Source organism: Triticum aestivum, chromosome 5D (assembly GCF_018294505.1).
Source record: "Triticum aestivum cultivar Chinese Spring chromosome 5D, IWGSC CS RefSeq v2.1, whole genome shotgun sequence".
NCBI classification, from domain to species: domain Eukaryota; kingdom Viridiplantae; phylum Streptophyta; class Magnoliopsida; order Poales; family Poaceae; genus Triticum; species Triticum aestivum.
In genome coordinates, this window is record NC_057808.1 from 138,898,474 (window position 1) to 138,913,771 (window position 15,298).

A 15,298-nucleotide genomic window follows, 5' to 3' on the forward strand; every position below is an offset into this window, starting at 1 on the left:
GGCGCCTCCCCGCGCCATCTCCTTCCCCCGCGCCGCCGTCCTCTTCCTTCGGTCGCCGGCCGGAGCTGGAGCCCGAGCCTCGATCACGACCTGGATCGAGTCAACAGCGTGCGTTGACTTCCTCCTCGAACCCGGTTTTTTTCTCTAAGTCACTAATTTTTCTCAGCATATTGCCTTGTTCGTGATGCCATAACTCCGTGCATGTAGCTCCGATTTGCGCGTGTAATATGTCAAATTGTTCGTCTCGCGATGCTCTTCATTTTGTTCAATTGCACCTTGTTCTTTAGAGGTCATCTTGATGCCCAAATCTCTGTTGGAAGAGGGCTAGTTGCTGTTATTCTCTGGTTCTTATCAGAACTTGGAGATTTGTCATTTTTGTATCATTTAATCTGTGCATCTTATGAGCATAAGCTCTACATGTGTTTTGAATTATGCCATGCCATCTTTGCAGTGGTGTAGTCCATGTATTTTTGTGATCTCTGTGGTGACTAGCACAAGCATGCAAAGTAGGCCCTGTAATATTTCTGATTTCAGGGACTTGATGATTTCTCTAAGTCCTTGTCTGCTGTAATTTTGTTGCCATGTAAACTTGATGCTACAGAGAGATCCATGCATATTTTGGAGATGTTCAGTAAGGATGTTTTGTAGATATAGTTGTAATTGATCCATTCCTGCAATTGTTTGCAATTATGGAGTGCCATAGCATGACTCAGTCTTGCTCTACTTTTGCTATAAAATATTTCTGTCAGATTCTTAACATGATATGCAATCTTGCCAAGCTTATTGTAGTTTATCCATACATGCTATGCAATTGTTCTTGCCATGGTTAGCTTCATAAACTTTCCATCTTGCTGTAGGTATGCTTGGTTTGTCATGTGTTGCTCTGTAGTGAGTGCATCAAGCTCACAAAGAGGCCTACATATTAATATTTCTGCCATGCTCTGTTTTCTGCTATGTCTGGAACCTGATAACGAAACTTGCTATGTTTACATGCTTGCCATCATATCTTCTGGTCCTTTTTGGCTTATGGTCAGTAAGGTACTTTTGTCATGTGCATTTAGTAGAACACTTTCATGCCCTGCTTTGCTATGTTAAGTTCCCTTAGCATGTTGATTTCGTGCTCTGAACATTGCTACCTGATGCTGTTTACTGCCATGTCCAGTTTTTCACCAAGTCTGTGAACCTGTAATCTTTTGCACTTTTGCCATGCTTGTTTGAGCTTGATATGTTGTGAACTAGCCGTAGCTCAGTGTTCATCTTTTGCCAAGAATCTCCTGTAGATTACTTCCATGTGCTTTGTTGCTATGTTGGGGTGCCGTAGCATTGGTACTTGTTGCATTTTAAGTGCTATCATGCTGTTAATCGCAGATTCGTGTCATTCTTGTTTTGCTTGCCATTTGCAAACCGTGCATCCGATTCCGGTGATCTTTATATCGATTTCGACCGAAATCATCTTATCTTTCCAGTGGCATGCTTGGTTTGCCAAGTTACCGCCATGTTCATCATTTTCCTTCCGGAGCACGCATATGCATCACATATCATATCTTGCATATCATACATGTTTTGCATCATGTTGCTTGCGCATTTCTCGTTGTTGATTGTGGTTCCGTTTGTTTGTGTTCTTGTCTTGGGTAGAGCCGGGAGACGAGTTCGTGAACGAGGAACCTGTCGAGTACGCTTACGAGGATCAAGCTTTCGACAACTCTGAGAACCTTGCAGGCAAGATGACCACCCCTCGAAATCATTTCTATCTTTGCTATGCTAGTTGTTCGCTCTATTGCCATGCTCCGCTACCTATCACTTACTATATCATGTCTCCCATTTTAGCCATGTCAGCCCCTAACCATCCTTTCCTAGCAAACCGTTGTTTGGCTAAGTTACCGCTTTTGCTCAGCCCCTCTTATAGCGTTGCTAGTTGCAGGTGAAGTTGGAGTTGTTCCATGTCGGAACATGGATATGCTGGGATATCACAATATCTCTTATTTAATTAATGCATCTATATATATTTGGTAAAGGGTGGAAGGCTCGGCTTTATGCCTGGTGTTTTGTTCCACTCTTGCCGCCCTAGTTACTGTTATACCGGGATTAGGTTCCTTGAGTTTGCGTTCCTTACGCGGTCGGGTGATTTATGGGACCCCCTTGACAGTTCGCCTTGAATAAAACTCCTCCAGCAAGGCCCAACCTTGGTTTTACCATTTGCTACCTAAGCCTTTTCCCCCGGGTTTTCGCGAGCCCGAGGGTCATCTTTATTTTAAACCCCCCGGACCAGTGCTCCTTCGAGTGCTGGCCCAAACCGAGCGATGTCCGGCGCCCCCTGGGCAACCTGGGTCTATGCCAACCCGACGTCTGGCTCATCCGTTGTGCCCTGAGAACGAGATATGTGCAGCTCGTATCGAGATTTGTCGGCACATTCGAGGGCTTTGCTGGTCTTGTTTTACCATTGTCGAGATGTCTTGTAAACCGGGATTCCGAGACTGATCGGGTCTTTCCGGGAGAAGGTTTATCCTTCGTTGACCGTGAGAGCTTATGATGGGCTAAGTTGGGACACCCCTGCAGGGTATTATCTTTCGAAAGCCGTGCCCACGGTTATGAGGCAGATGGGAATTTTTAATGTCCGGTTGTAGATAACTTGTCATTTGACCCAGTTAAAATACATCAACCGTGTGTGTAGCCGTGATGGTCTCTTCTCGGCAGAGTCCGGGAAGTGAACACGGTCTGTGTTATGAATGACGTAAGTAGGTGTTCAGGATCACTTCTTGGTCATTGCTAGATGACGTCCGTTCCTTTGCTTCTCTCCTCGCTCTCATTTGCGCAAGTTAGCCACCATATATGCTTTTGCCGCTGCAATTCCACCTCATTACACCATCCTTTCCTACCAGCTTAAATAGTCTTGATCTCGCGGGTGTGAGATTGCTGAGTCCCCGTGACTCACAGATTCTACCAAAACAGTTGCAGGTGCCGACGATGCCAGTGCAGATGATGGCGTCGATCTCAAGTGGGAGTTCGACGAGGAACGTGGTCGTTACTATGTGTCTTTTCCTGATGATCAGTAGTGGAGCCCAGTTGGGACGATCGGGGATCTAGCATTTGGGGTTGTCTTATTTTCATCTGGATTTTGACTGTAGTCGGTCTATATGATTGTATTTTGGATGATGTATGATTAATATTTATGTATTGTGTGAAGTGGCGATTGTAAGCCAACTCTTATCCCATTCTTGTTCATTACATGGGATTGTGTGAAGATGACCCTTCTTGCGACAAAACCACTATGCGGTTATGCCTCTAAGTCGTGCCTCGACACGTGGGAGATATAGCCGCATCGTGGGCGTTACATGAACCATCTTCTCTTCGCCCACGATAGCCTACTATTTTTCAAAGCTAGTGAGGCAAGTGCTACACGTGTGGAAGAGCTTTTAAGGACATATTGCGATGCATCTGGACAGAGGATCAATGTGGACAAATCATCTATCTACTTTAGCAAAGGTGTTCCTGAAGCTACTCGTGACTCTATCAAGAATATCCTTGCTGTCCATAATGAATCATTGTCAGAAAAATACTTGGGCTTGCCGATGGATGTGGGTAGGGCGAAAGAAGGGTCGTTTAAATACCTCAAGGATAGAATCTGGAACAAGGTCCAAGGATGGATGGAGAAGTGCCTATCAGTGGGAGGGAAGGAAGTTCTTATAAAGTCGGTGGCTCAATCAATTCCTACTTATTCTATGGCATGTTTCAAACTACCTCGGGGTTTATGTGATCACATCAATGGCATAATCCGGAAATTTTGGTGGGGAAGCAAGAATGGCCAGAGGAAAACTGCTTGGGTGTCGTGGAAGACCATGTCGAAGCCAAAGGTCATGGGCGGTCTGGGCTTTAGAGATGTTGAGTTGTTGAACCGAGCTCTACTCGCTCGCCAAGCATGGAGACTGTTGGAGGAACCGGAAACACTCAGTGCACGCGTACTTAAAGCTAGATATTACCCGGACTGTCACTTGTTGGACGCCACCCTGGGCGCGGCTCCGTCCCAGGTCTGGCGCTCTATCCTCGAGGGCAGGGACGTGCTGGCACAAGGAGTAATAAAGAGAATCGGAAGTGGTCTCCAGACTAGCATTTGGAATGAGAACTGGCTGCCAAGGGACTATAAGCTCAGGCCCATTTGTGCTCGTTCGACAAACCCACCAGCGTTGGTCTCGGACCTCATTGATCCCATCACGAGGGTGTGGAATAAGCAAATCCTCATGGAACACTTCATTGCACCTGATGTTGAGGTCATACAAAATATACGACTTAGCACTCAGACACAAGATGACTTTTGGTCATGGCATTATGATAAGAGAGGAGTGTTCTCTGTACGTTCCGCATACAGGATGATCTCCGCTATTAAAGCCCAAAGGGAGGACTGGCTGGATCACCGCCCGGGTCACTCAAATATTGCAGCAGATAAGAAGTCGTGGTCTCACCTATGGAAAGTGAAGGTTCCTTCCAAAATCCGAGTTTTCGTTTGGAGGTTGGCGCACACATCGATTCCAACAGGTGCAGTGCAGCATGAGAGGAAGATGGCGGACAACGCAGCATGTTCTATTTGTGGCGCTGACGAGGACACTTGGCGACACTCCTTACTCAGCTGCCGCATGGCTAGGTGTGTGTGGGCTTTGGGTGATGAGGAGCTGCTTGAGCACGTGATATCAAATCAGAATGCTGATGCGAAGCTATGGTTGTTCTGGATGTTCGAAACTACAAGTCACCAAGATCTCCCCGAGTTCTAGTAACAATGTGGGCAATCTGGTGGGCTCGGCGGAAAGCCATACATGAGAACGAGTTCCAGAGTCCGTTGTCAACAATGAGTTTCATCAGGAGATTTCTGGAGGAACTCGACATCGCAGCTATTAAAGTTTCGAGTGCGCAGCTGGGCCGCTACTCAGCTCCGAAGGTGTGAGCTTGGCTGCCACCAACAGGAGAAGTAGCAAAAATAAATTGTGACGGAGCTATCTCCTCTCTTGGGGAGAAAGGGGCAGCGGCTGTGGTGTGCCGGGACAGGTCAGGCAAATTTATAGGGGCATCAGCGGTTGTTTTTGATGGTTTGATCGACCCGTCAAGTTTGGAGGCGCAAGCATGCAGCGAGGCTCTTGCCCTTGCACGTGACTTGAATTTGCAGAGTCTCAAGATCGCTTCGGACTGCTTAGAGGTGATTACAAACATCAACAGAGAAGCTTCGCCAGTTTATGCACCAATATTGCATGAAATCTATCTTACTAGGAACCTTTTTACTTCTGTTATTTTCCGTTTTGAAAGTAGGGAGAATAATTTCGAGGCCCACTCGGTAGCAAAAGGAGCCGCGTCTCTGCCGGTGGGTCACCATATGTGGCTAGGGGTACTACCAGACATTGCTTGTATTCTGGATATGATGATCCTTGAATAAATCCCTAGTTACCTTCAAAAAAAAGGTCTAGGAATCCTGTTGCTAGAAAAAGGTATCCGAATCCTAAAAGAAAAAGAAAAAACCAGTCTAGGTATGGGTAGTGCATCGCTAATAGGACATACAGCGCACCGGTACGTTGCTGATCGCCAGATCACCGACGATCGATAGGCCATCAGGCATCATCGTGTGGCATTGCAGCATCGTGTGTGCTCGCCTCACCCTCGTCCTGGGCAGGGGCGACACTCATCCGACAGGCAACGATCAACCGCTAACAGTTGCGTGCATATCATTCCTCGGCTAATCGGCTTTGCGCACTGTTAGTTTTGGAATTCTGAATTTTAATTGCCAATTCAGTATAGTGGATTATATTTATCCCTTAAGTTCATCGATTGATCTACACGTATTCGCACTATCATTTGTCTCTTTGAGAAAGGGTTTTGTAGAGTTCAATTTTTTTCTGACTATATTCTTGCAATATAAACAAAATATTGAAGACCTTGTTGCAATAAATAGGGTGTTGCTTCACACTAAAAAAAAAGCTTCGCATACCCATGTCAGAAATCCTGGCTCCGCCACTGCCATCATCACATGACTGGTGTTCTTATGGATCCCATCTCTCATCAATCTAATGCATACTAAACACTTCATATTTGCAAACAAACATTGCTTTGGATATCTCATATCTTTTAGCCTTTGTTTGTATCTTGTGCTTACTTTTCTATTTCCTTTTGCTTGTTTGTTGCTTGATGTCTGTAATTTGGCTCCTCAACACTCTGTATCGCCTAGCCGTTTGGCTTTATTTATAAAGTGGCGCGGAAGTCTATGCTCTAAAAAATATAAGGACATAAGTGAGTATGGATGATATTAGAACTCCTTTTTCAGGTTCTTATATACCTATTGCAGTCTTTCTCTTTCCCTAAGAACAGTTGGCTATATTGTCACCACATAATTTACGATTAATACACAGATTTCTGTAACTGATCTACACACTGCGATATTTTGACATTTTGTGCAAACATAAAACATCTGGAACTATTGCTCCTAAATGTGTGTCCGGCACTCGCTAAAATGCCCTACAGGAGCATAGAGACTCTATTGTTCTAATCATGTGCAGTGGAGTACATAGTCAACAACTCAGGATAGCCCATGTGAATAATTAATTAAAGATTCATATAGTTTATCTGTACAAACTGTGCAGTTATGTACTTCGACTAATTTAGAAAAACACTGTTGAGCTATGATTCATCTTCGTTTATGGAACTTCATGATCTGTTGAGAATCAGCGAGCAGGCTACAGAAATTATGAACCATGTCAACAAGAAGTAGCCGACAAGCTTTGTAGGAAACTCATCTTCCGGTTCCTGTTTCATCAATTAAGCACAAACAACTCAATACCTTTTCATAACCAAAGCGACATACATAAATATAGGAAATTTATGTTAGTAGCTGAAACACACAATTTCCGTGCAAGGATTCTAATAAGGTCTCCCGTTTATCAAGTAGAAAACAGCTCCTAGAGTTTCAACTTTCAAGTTCTACCTACGCAGTTTGGATTTTATGAGCTCAGTACATATGACTCCTATGCTTCTTTCTTCAGTTTAACTATGGACAGTTTAGTTGTTTTTAAAGGTAACACTTCCTAGTGACGATCATCAGCTTGGAGTATGTTGATGAGCTTGCTCATCATTACGACTAGTAAAATGTTAAGTGCTGAGCATTCATCTAGAAACCATCTATTCTGCTACGGGCTGATGCTGACCTTAGGAGGATCTGGTGCCAACTCCATGGGGTCAACTTCAAAAGGCCAAACATATCGCTCAGGCTGCCCATTTCTCGCCAAACTCCAATCATATAATCTTCTCTCTTCCTCGGTTGATAATGTGGTAAAAGATTCCTGCAGTGGTGCAGGTATATTAAGAATAATTGGAAGTTGTAAATTTGTAATGGATGGAGAAAAGTATTCTGACTCTTAATAGTGGCTCAAAACCTTTAATAGGTCATGTTCCTTGCTGATTTCCTCTTCTTCCAGTCCTTGCTTGTTTAGTTGTTCACACCTTTTCTCATATGCAGCTTTGACCTGATTTCAAGGTTAAAATCAGGTGATGCTGGGTTGGCAAGAATTCACAAAGTGCACTTACGATCTTATTACGAGTTATACGTGAAATAGGGAGGCCAATATATATATTAATCCACACTTGAATTGAAGCAAAGCATATCGGGCGGAGCGGCGCCGAACGAATCTACTCTGCGGAGCGGCCAGAGTGGAGCGGAGCTGCCTGTAGTGTATTTTTTCGGAGTTGACAAATCGAGCTCCGCGCGCTCCTGATCCCGCAGGACCTCACCTGCTTGCCCCGACTCCCCCTTTTCAGCGCTTGCAGGGAACTCTAGCCGTCGTCCTCCCGCCACCGCTGCACCTGATCGAATCCCCTCCGATGCATGGACGCATCCCTCAGCCACTTGTCCCTCATTGCCAAACCTGCTCGCAGCTCCGCGTCAATGACGATAGCTGACAGGCTCCTTGCGCCGACGCATCCTGCCGCCACTGCACCGCCGTCGCCACCGACGCATCGACGCCTCCCGCCGCACGTGCCTCCGACGCTTCTCCTCCCGCCGCTACTGCACCAACGGGCTCCTTCATTCCTCAGCGAAACCACCGCCCTCAGCTGCTTTTTCTGGTCACGTTCCTCCCAGCAATGTATGCATAATTCAGTTGAGTGGAGTTGACAACCAAACGTATTCCCAGATTCTGAAACGTGCTAATAGAGTTGGGAGTTCAGAAGTGAGGAGCAGAGTTGAGAATCTGGAGGAGTGGAGAGTTGCCGAACAGGCTCTTAAGCATGGTTGAAGTATGCTGGCTGCACTGGAGTCAGCTAGTGCTTAGTCTTGTTCGGTACCATGTAATTTTGTACAAGGAAAAGGTTTTCATACTCGTTGCAAGCTTGCATCTACCAGGTACATTCCACATGTCATTGTAATGAGATCCACTTATCAGATATTCCTCTGTACCTCACCGGTTGACGCTAATCTGGTAATTCCAAGCCTCCCATAGTGATCAGCATCTGTAATTGCTGCAAGTATGGAAAGTTGCCCTTAAATAAGAATAGTTTTCCAACAGACAAACTATGACATGTTATCCTCAACCTCAACTATTCCTGCGAAAACCATAGCAATTTAAATGCAGAAACCACAGAAAATAATTCATGTCCTACTGGAATTAGGAACTATCCTTGCATCCAAACAGCGCCTGAGTTCCCGAATGCACACGATTGAGACTATATTGAACGATTAAGTTTTGACATATAGGAAACATCAACAAGGTTATGCTGTTAATTTGGTTTATTATCAAGGCACAGTTGCTCCCAATTGTAAAAGGGGCAAACAAAGCTATACACCATATATCCAGATTTACTAGATCGAGTGCAATTACATGGGCACAACTAGAACATTAAAAAAACATGACACTTAAATGTGCTAAATAATAACAGAAATTTAGCTAACGTTAAACAATTATTTGTTCATTTTAACTTTTCCTGTGTTTCAATCGTGTCTACATCAAATCGTAAAATTTGAGATGTGAGGTCCAATATTAAGAGCTTGCGAGAGATTAGCCAGAAACATTGGCATTAGTAGGCGTCGTATATAACCTATAAATCAAACGGGTGTGTCTAGGGCACATCTAAATGTGCTCTAGTTATTGCACGTCTAAGTGAGTGAATCAAGCATAAAAGGGAAAAAAAGAACCAAAAAAATATCCACAGGAATCTCAATGTAAAATCAATGACATAGGAATTAGATATGCAATACTTATGTCACATGCAAAACTGAAATCAAACAAGAAACGCGCACCAAGGCCGCGCATCGCCTTCTGCACGTTGGCGGCGGAGATGAGCGAGTAGGGAGGCCGCGTGGAAGTGGCAGCGCCGCCGGCGACGTCAGTTCCAGCATCGGGATACCCATCCGCTGCCGCAGCCAGGTCCTCCGAGGCCGCGGCCCCGCCGTCGGCCGTAGCGGCACATCGCCCGCTGAACGACGCTGCTGCGAAGAATCGGGTAGGGACAAGATGGACTCGGCGGCGCGTGGACGAGGAACATACGGCGGCGGATACGATGGCCGGCGCCGCCGGGAAGGTGACGCCAACGGCAGCCATGGGGAGTGGAGGAAGAGGAGCGCGGGAGATAAGGGAAGTGGGGATGGAAATAGAAGTTTTTTTAGCCTTTCCATTCTTTATCGGCTTTCTAGTTTTTCCTATATTTTTCCTCGAAAAAAAATTCCCTATTTTTTCCAATTAAAAAAAGGTTTCTCCTTTTTTACGGAGGTATTTCGAGTTTTTTTTTACGGACAGCTTTCAAGTTTGTCTAGTACATTCTTTATTTTTGTCAAAAAAATTCAGCTCAATTATCAATTTCATAAAAAATATAAAGCACCTCAAACATAATAAAAGTCACGTCGAGATTCTGAGAAAATCAAACAACCATTACCTGAGAAAAGGATCCAAATCTAATTATGAAAGCTCGCCAACAGCGTATATCAACTGCAGCCAAAAAGACAAGCAACTTATGGACAACATGTTTTATGAATGATCCGCAAAAGGGGGAAACCCAAATGCAACCCCAGATTTTGAAACTATTTAAAGGTTGTTTTTCTTGAATTGCATGCAAATGATTATGTTTATACTACGCCTATATTTGTATTGTATATACCTATAAAAAAATTCCTCTAAAAAAGTTGTCCAATATTCCGTTTATGAAGAAAGGTGAACTTGGGTCGGATTTGTATTCGCGCAGAAAACAGATCCAAAAATAGATGCGCTCATCGGAGGTTTCCCGGAGTTTGAACGGTCGGATCGAGCTGAAATTTTAAGGGGTGGTAGATGTAGGAATTTCGCAGCCGATCAACAGTTTGATCTTCCAAAGGATGTCCGAGCTAGACGCTGGACACCACGCTCCAAACTCGTCCAGATTCCCGTCCAGATTCGACAGGGCTCCGGTATATCGGAGATCAACGGAGATTTCTCCATCGGAACACGACGAAATTTTGCAGGGTTCTTATAAACTCAATTTCCGCACAATTCCACCGAAGCAATCGTCAAAGCGACGCTCGAGGAGGCGATGACGGCGGATACAAGTTCACTGTCCAGAAAAACAGCACGGTCGCCCGAGGGCAATGTTGACGTTGTGCCCCCGAGCTCCATGGATGATTCCTCCATGATCTTGATAGAGATCGGAGTTGATGTTGATGAAGGCCCTCGTCTGAACATGACGACTGAGGCAGAGCGTAGTCCTCGGTCGAGCCAAGGTAACTAGTCGAGCTGGCGACGAAGATGCCGACGTCGCAGTTGATCTGCAGACGAGCCATTGGTCCTTTATTGATCTCACATCGGAACTCTCAATGAAAACACCATTGTCGGTGTCAAAACCGGCAGACCTCGGGGTAAGGGGTTCCGAGTTGTGGATTCTTGAATCAATGGTAACAGGAATGAAGAGACGGTGTTTTACCCAGGTTCCGACCCTCTTATGGAGGTAACACCCTACATCTTACTCTTGTTTATATTGATGGAGTATCTAGTACATAGTTGATCTACCTCGAGATCGTATGTTGTTGTCTAAACCCTAATGGTATGATGGATGAATATCATAATCATCTATCAACTAGTCCAGCCTCGCCTTATATATGTACCAGAGGACTAGGATAACAAGAGTCCTAGTCGAATACGTCGGTGGAGAGGAGTACTTGTCTTGATCACCAAGTCTTGTGGAATCTTCCTCGTGTATGTCATCGGCTACCCGAAGTGGCCCATTAGTGAACCGCCATGGGGGTCCTCGGCCCGATCCACCTGGTCGGGAGACGATGTGGTGAGTACCCCTAGTCCAGGACACTGTCACCTACACAAACAAACAAATACTTACACCCAACGTGATAAACGGGTTATCAATCCCTTCACAGTTACTTGCAAGGATGAGATCAGACAGAGATAGGTATAAAAGATAAATAAAAGTGCAAAAGTAAATAAATTGTAGCAAGGTATATTTTGGGTTTTTGGTCTTATAAATCTAAAAATAATATGATAAAAATATACCTGGGGCCCATAGTTTTCATTAGAAGCTTCTCTCTTGAAGAAAGCATCCGGTGGGTAAACAAATTATTGTTGAGCAATTGATAGAGAAGTGCATAGTTATGACTATATCTAAGGCAATGATCATGAATATAGGCATCATGTCCGTGACAAGTAGATCGACTCCTGCATGTATCTACTACTATTACTCCACACATCGACCGCTATCCAACATGCATCTAGTGTATTAAGTTAACAAGAATGGAGTAACGCCTTAAGCAAGATGACATGATGTAGAGGGATATGTCCAATCAATATGGTACAACCCCCATCTTTTTATGCTTAATGGCAACAATACAAATATGTGCCTCGCTATTCCTTTTGTCACTAGGTGAGGACACCGCAAGATTGAACCCAAAACAAAGCACCTCTCCCATTGCAAGATAGATCAATATAGTTGGCCAAACCAAATCAATAGATCGGAGAGAAATACAAATCTATATTAATCATGCATAAAAGAGTTCAGAGCAGACTCAAATAATATTCATAGATAATCTGATCATAAATCCACAATTCATCGGATCTCAACAAACATGTCACAAAAGAAGGTTATATCGAATAGAACTCCAAGAACATCGAGGAGAACATTGTTTGAAGATCAAAGAGAGAGAAGAAGCCATCTAGCAACTAGCTATGGACCCGTAGGTCTGTGATAAACTACTCACACATCACTGGAAGGGTAGCAAGGTTGGTGTAGAGGCCCTCCGTGATCGAATCCCCCTCCGACAGAGTACCGAAAAAGGCCCCAAGATGGGATCTCACGAGAACAGAAGCTTGCGATGGCGGAAAAGTATTTTTGTGTGCCCTCTAGTATACATGGAATATTTGGGTATTTATGGAGCTGGATAGGGTTGAAAGAGTCCCGGGGGGCCACAAGCTCATAGGGGTGCCCCCCCCTAGGGCGCGCCTGGTGAGCTTGTGGCTCACCCGTGGATCTTCTAGCCTCCTCCTGAAGCTTCGTGGTTGTCTTCTGGTCCAAGAAAAATCGTCAAAAAGTTTCATTCTGTCTGGACTCCATTTGGTACTGACTTTCTGTAGAAGACAAAAACAAGGAAAAAAACAACAACTGGCACTGGGCACTACGTTAATAAGTTAGTCCCAAAAAGATATAAAATAGCATAATAATGTATATAAAACATCCATGATGGATAATATAATAGCATGGAACAATAAAAAAATTATAGATACGTTGGAGACATACCATACAACATCATAAAGAGCTTGTAAGCAATGTGGCTAATGAGTTAGTCACGAGATCTTGTATTATGAAACGAGTAAAGAGATTTGCCGGTAATAAGATTGAACTAGGTATGGAGATACCGATGATCGAATCTCGGGCAGGTAGCATATCGTCGGACAAAGGGAATTGCATACGAGATTAACTGAATCCTTGACATCATGGTTCAAACCGATAAAAGATCTTCATGGAATATGTAGGAACCAATATGGGCATCCAGGTCCCGCTATTTGTTATTGACCGGAGAGGTGTCCCGGTCATGACTACATGATTCCCGAACCCGTAGGGTCGCACGCTTAACGTTCGATGACGCTAGAGTAATATTTTGGTATGCATGTTGGTGACCGAATGTTGTTCGGAGTCCCGGATGAGATCAAGGACGTCACGAGAAGTTTCAGAATGGTCGAGAGGTAAAGATTTATATATGGGAAGTCATATTTTGGGTTTCGGAAAAAATTTCAGTTTTTCGGTATTGTACTGGGAAGCTTCCAAAAGGTTCCAGAAACTTCCGGAGGAGTCCGGAAGTCCACCAAGGGGTCCACCACATACCATAGGCTGGCATGGGCTGAAGGGGGCGCCCTGGTCTACATGGGCCAGGCGCACCAGCCCCTAAGAGTCCCATGTGGCTAACACATATGAAAGGGACTAGGAATCCAACTCCTAGTAGGAGTAGGACTCCTTCCCCTTGGCGCAACTCCTATTAGGAATAGGGCCGGACTCCTAACCCATCCACCTATATAAATAGAGGGGAGGGGGCGCACCAGCCCTGGGCGTCCCTCTCTCTCCCGTTACACCACCGCCTCGTCCCGATGACGCTTAGCGAATCGTTGTCGACGCTCCACCACCACCATGTCGTCGTATTGGTTGTGATCCCATCTACTTCTCCACCTTCTCTTGCTGGATCAAGGAGGAGGAGATGTCATCGAGCCGCATGTGTGCTAAACTCGGAGGTGTCGTCCGTTCGGCACTAGATCGGTTGGATCATGATAGGATCACGAAGAGTACGACTACATCAACCACGTTATATACGCTTCCACTTTAGGTCTACGAGGGTACGTAGACACACTCTCCTATCTTGTTGCTATGCTTCTCCTAGATAAATCTTTGGTGTTCATATAATTTTTTTGATTTTCATGCTTCGTTCACGATCAAGCTCGGGACCCCCTACCCTGAGGTCTACCAGATTTCACACCGACACTAGTGCTTTCATTGAGAGTTCCACTTTGAGATCGGCAAAGGATTGTTGGTTCTTCTGCAGGTTAAATGTGGCACCGGGCGCGGGGTTGTGTACTTCCCCGACCAACTTTTTGTGTTTGGCAGCATGATTTTCTACGCCGACTCGGCGGGCCATCTGGCCACCGTCGAGAACTACGCCCCCAATCAGGTTGTAACCTTTGGAGGGCTGGAGTACACCGCAGACCGAATCCATGAGATGCTTGACTGAATCCAGAGCTTGTCAATCTCGGATGGCAAAACCTCGGTTTACGATAGAATCGGACTTAAAGCCGACGACCGAGAAATTTACGTCCCACCCACCACCCACCTAGTCGCCACGATCGATAATTTAACTGCCATGTTAGACTATGACGAGGCCACAGACATGGATGAAGATGTCGACGGCCTTAACGAGTCCACTTCGCCGCAAACTAACATCGACAAGCGGACCGCAAAATTGATGCTGCTTGGAGCTACGTCGGTATTTCCCCAAAGAGGAAGGGATGATGCAGCACAGCGGCGGTAGGTATTTCCCTCACTTATGAGACCAATGTTATCGAACCAGTAGGAGAACCAAGCAACACAACGTAAACAACACCTGCACACAAATAACAACTTCTCGCAACCCGACGTGTAAAAGGGGTTGCCAATCCCTTTCGGGTAGCGGCGCCCCAAGATGGGCAAACAGACGTGAATAAATTGTAGTAGATTGATAGATCGAACGCCAAATAAAATAAATAAGAATAAAATGCAGCAAGGTAGTTTTGTATTTTTGGTTTAATAGATCTGAAAATAAAAGCAAAGGAAAATATATCGCAAAGGCAAATAATATGAGAAAGAGACCCGGGGGCCATAGGTTTCACTAGTGGCTTCTCTCGAGAAAAATAGAAAACGGTGGGTGAACAAATTACTGTTGGGCAATTGATAGAACTTCAAATAATCATGATGATATACAGGCAATTATCATTATATAGGCATCACGCCCAAGATTAGTAGACTGACTCCTGCCTGCATCTACTACTATTACTCCACACATCGACTGCTATCCAGCATGCATCTAGTGTATTAAGTTCATGGAGAAACGGAGTAATGCAATAAGAACGATGACATGATGTAGACAAGATCTATCTATGTAGAGATAGACCCCATCGTTTTATCCTTAGTAGCAACGATACATACGTGTCGGTTCCCCTTCTGTCACTAGGATCAAGCACCGTAAGATCGAACCCACTACAAAGCACCTCTTCCCATTGCAAGATAAATAGATCAAGTTGGCCAAACAAAACTCAAATATCGAAGAAGAAATATGAGGCTATAA

The 15,298-nt window shown here is 44.8% G+C and overlaps 1 protein-coding gene across 1 annotated transcript; it reads right to left on the reverse strand.

Moving 5' to 3' along the window:
* Nucleotides 1–6,550: 6,550 nt before the first annotated feature.
* LOC123119914 (NAD(P)H-quinone oxidoreductase subunit U, chloroplastic) lies at nt 6,551–9,619 on the reverse strand. Its single transcript, XM_044539883.1, has 5 exons — nt 9,263–9,619; nt 8,423–8,484; nt 7,404–7,493; nt 7,176–7,310; nt 6,551–6,777 (listed from the first exon to the last, which is right to left on the reverse strand). The coding sequence occupies exons 1-5, from the start codon at nt 9,561–9,563 to the stop codon at nt 6,679–6,681; spliced, it is 687 nt and encodes a 228-aa protein (XP_044395818.1). The 5' UTR covers nt 9,564–9,619; the 3' UTR covers nt 6,551–6,678.
* Between the last annotated feature and the right edge of the window lie 5,679 nt (nt 9,620–15,298).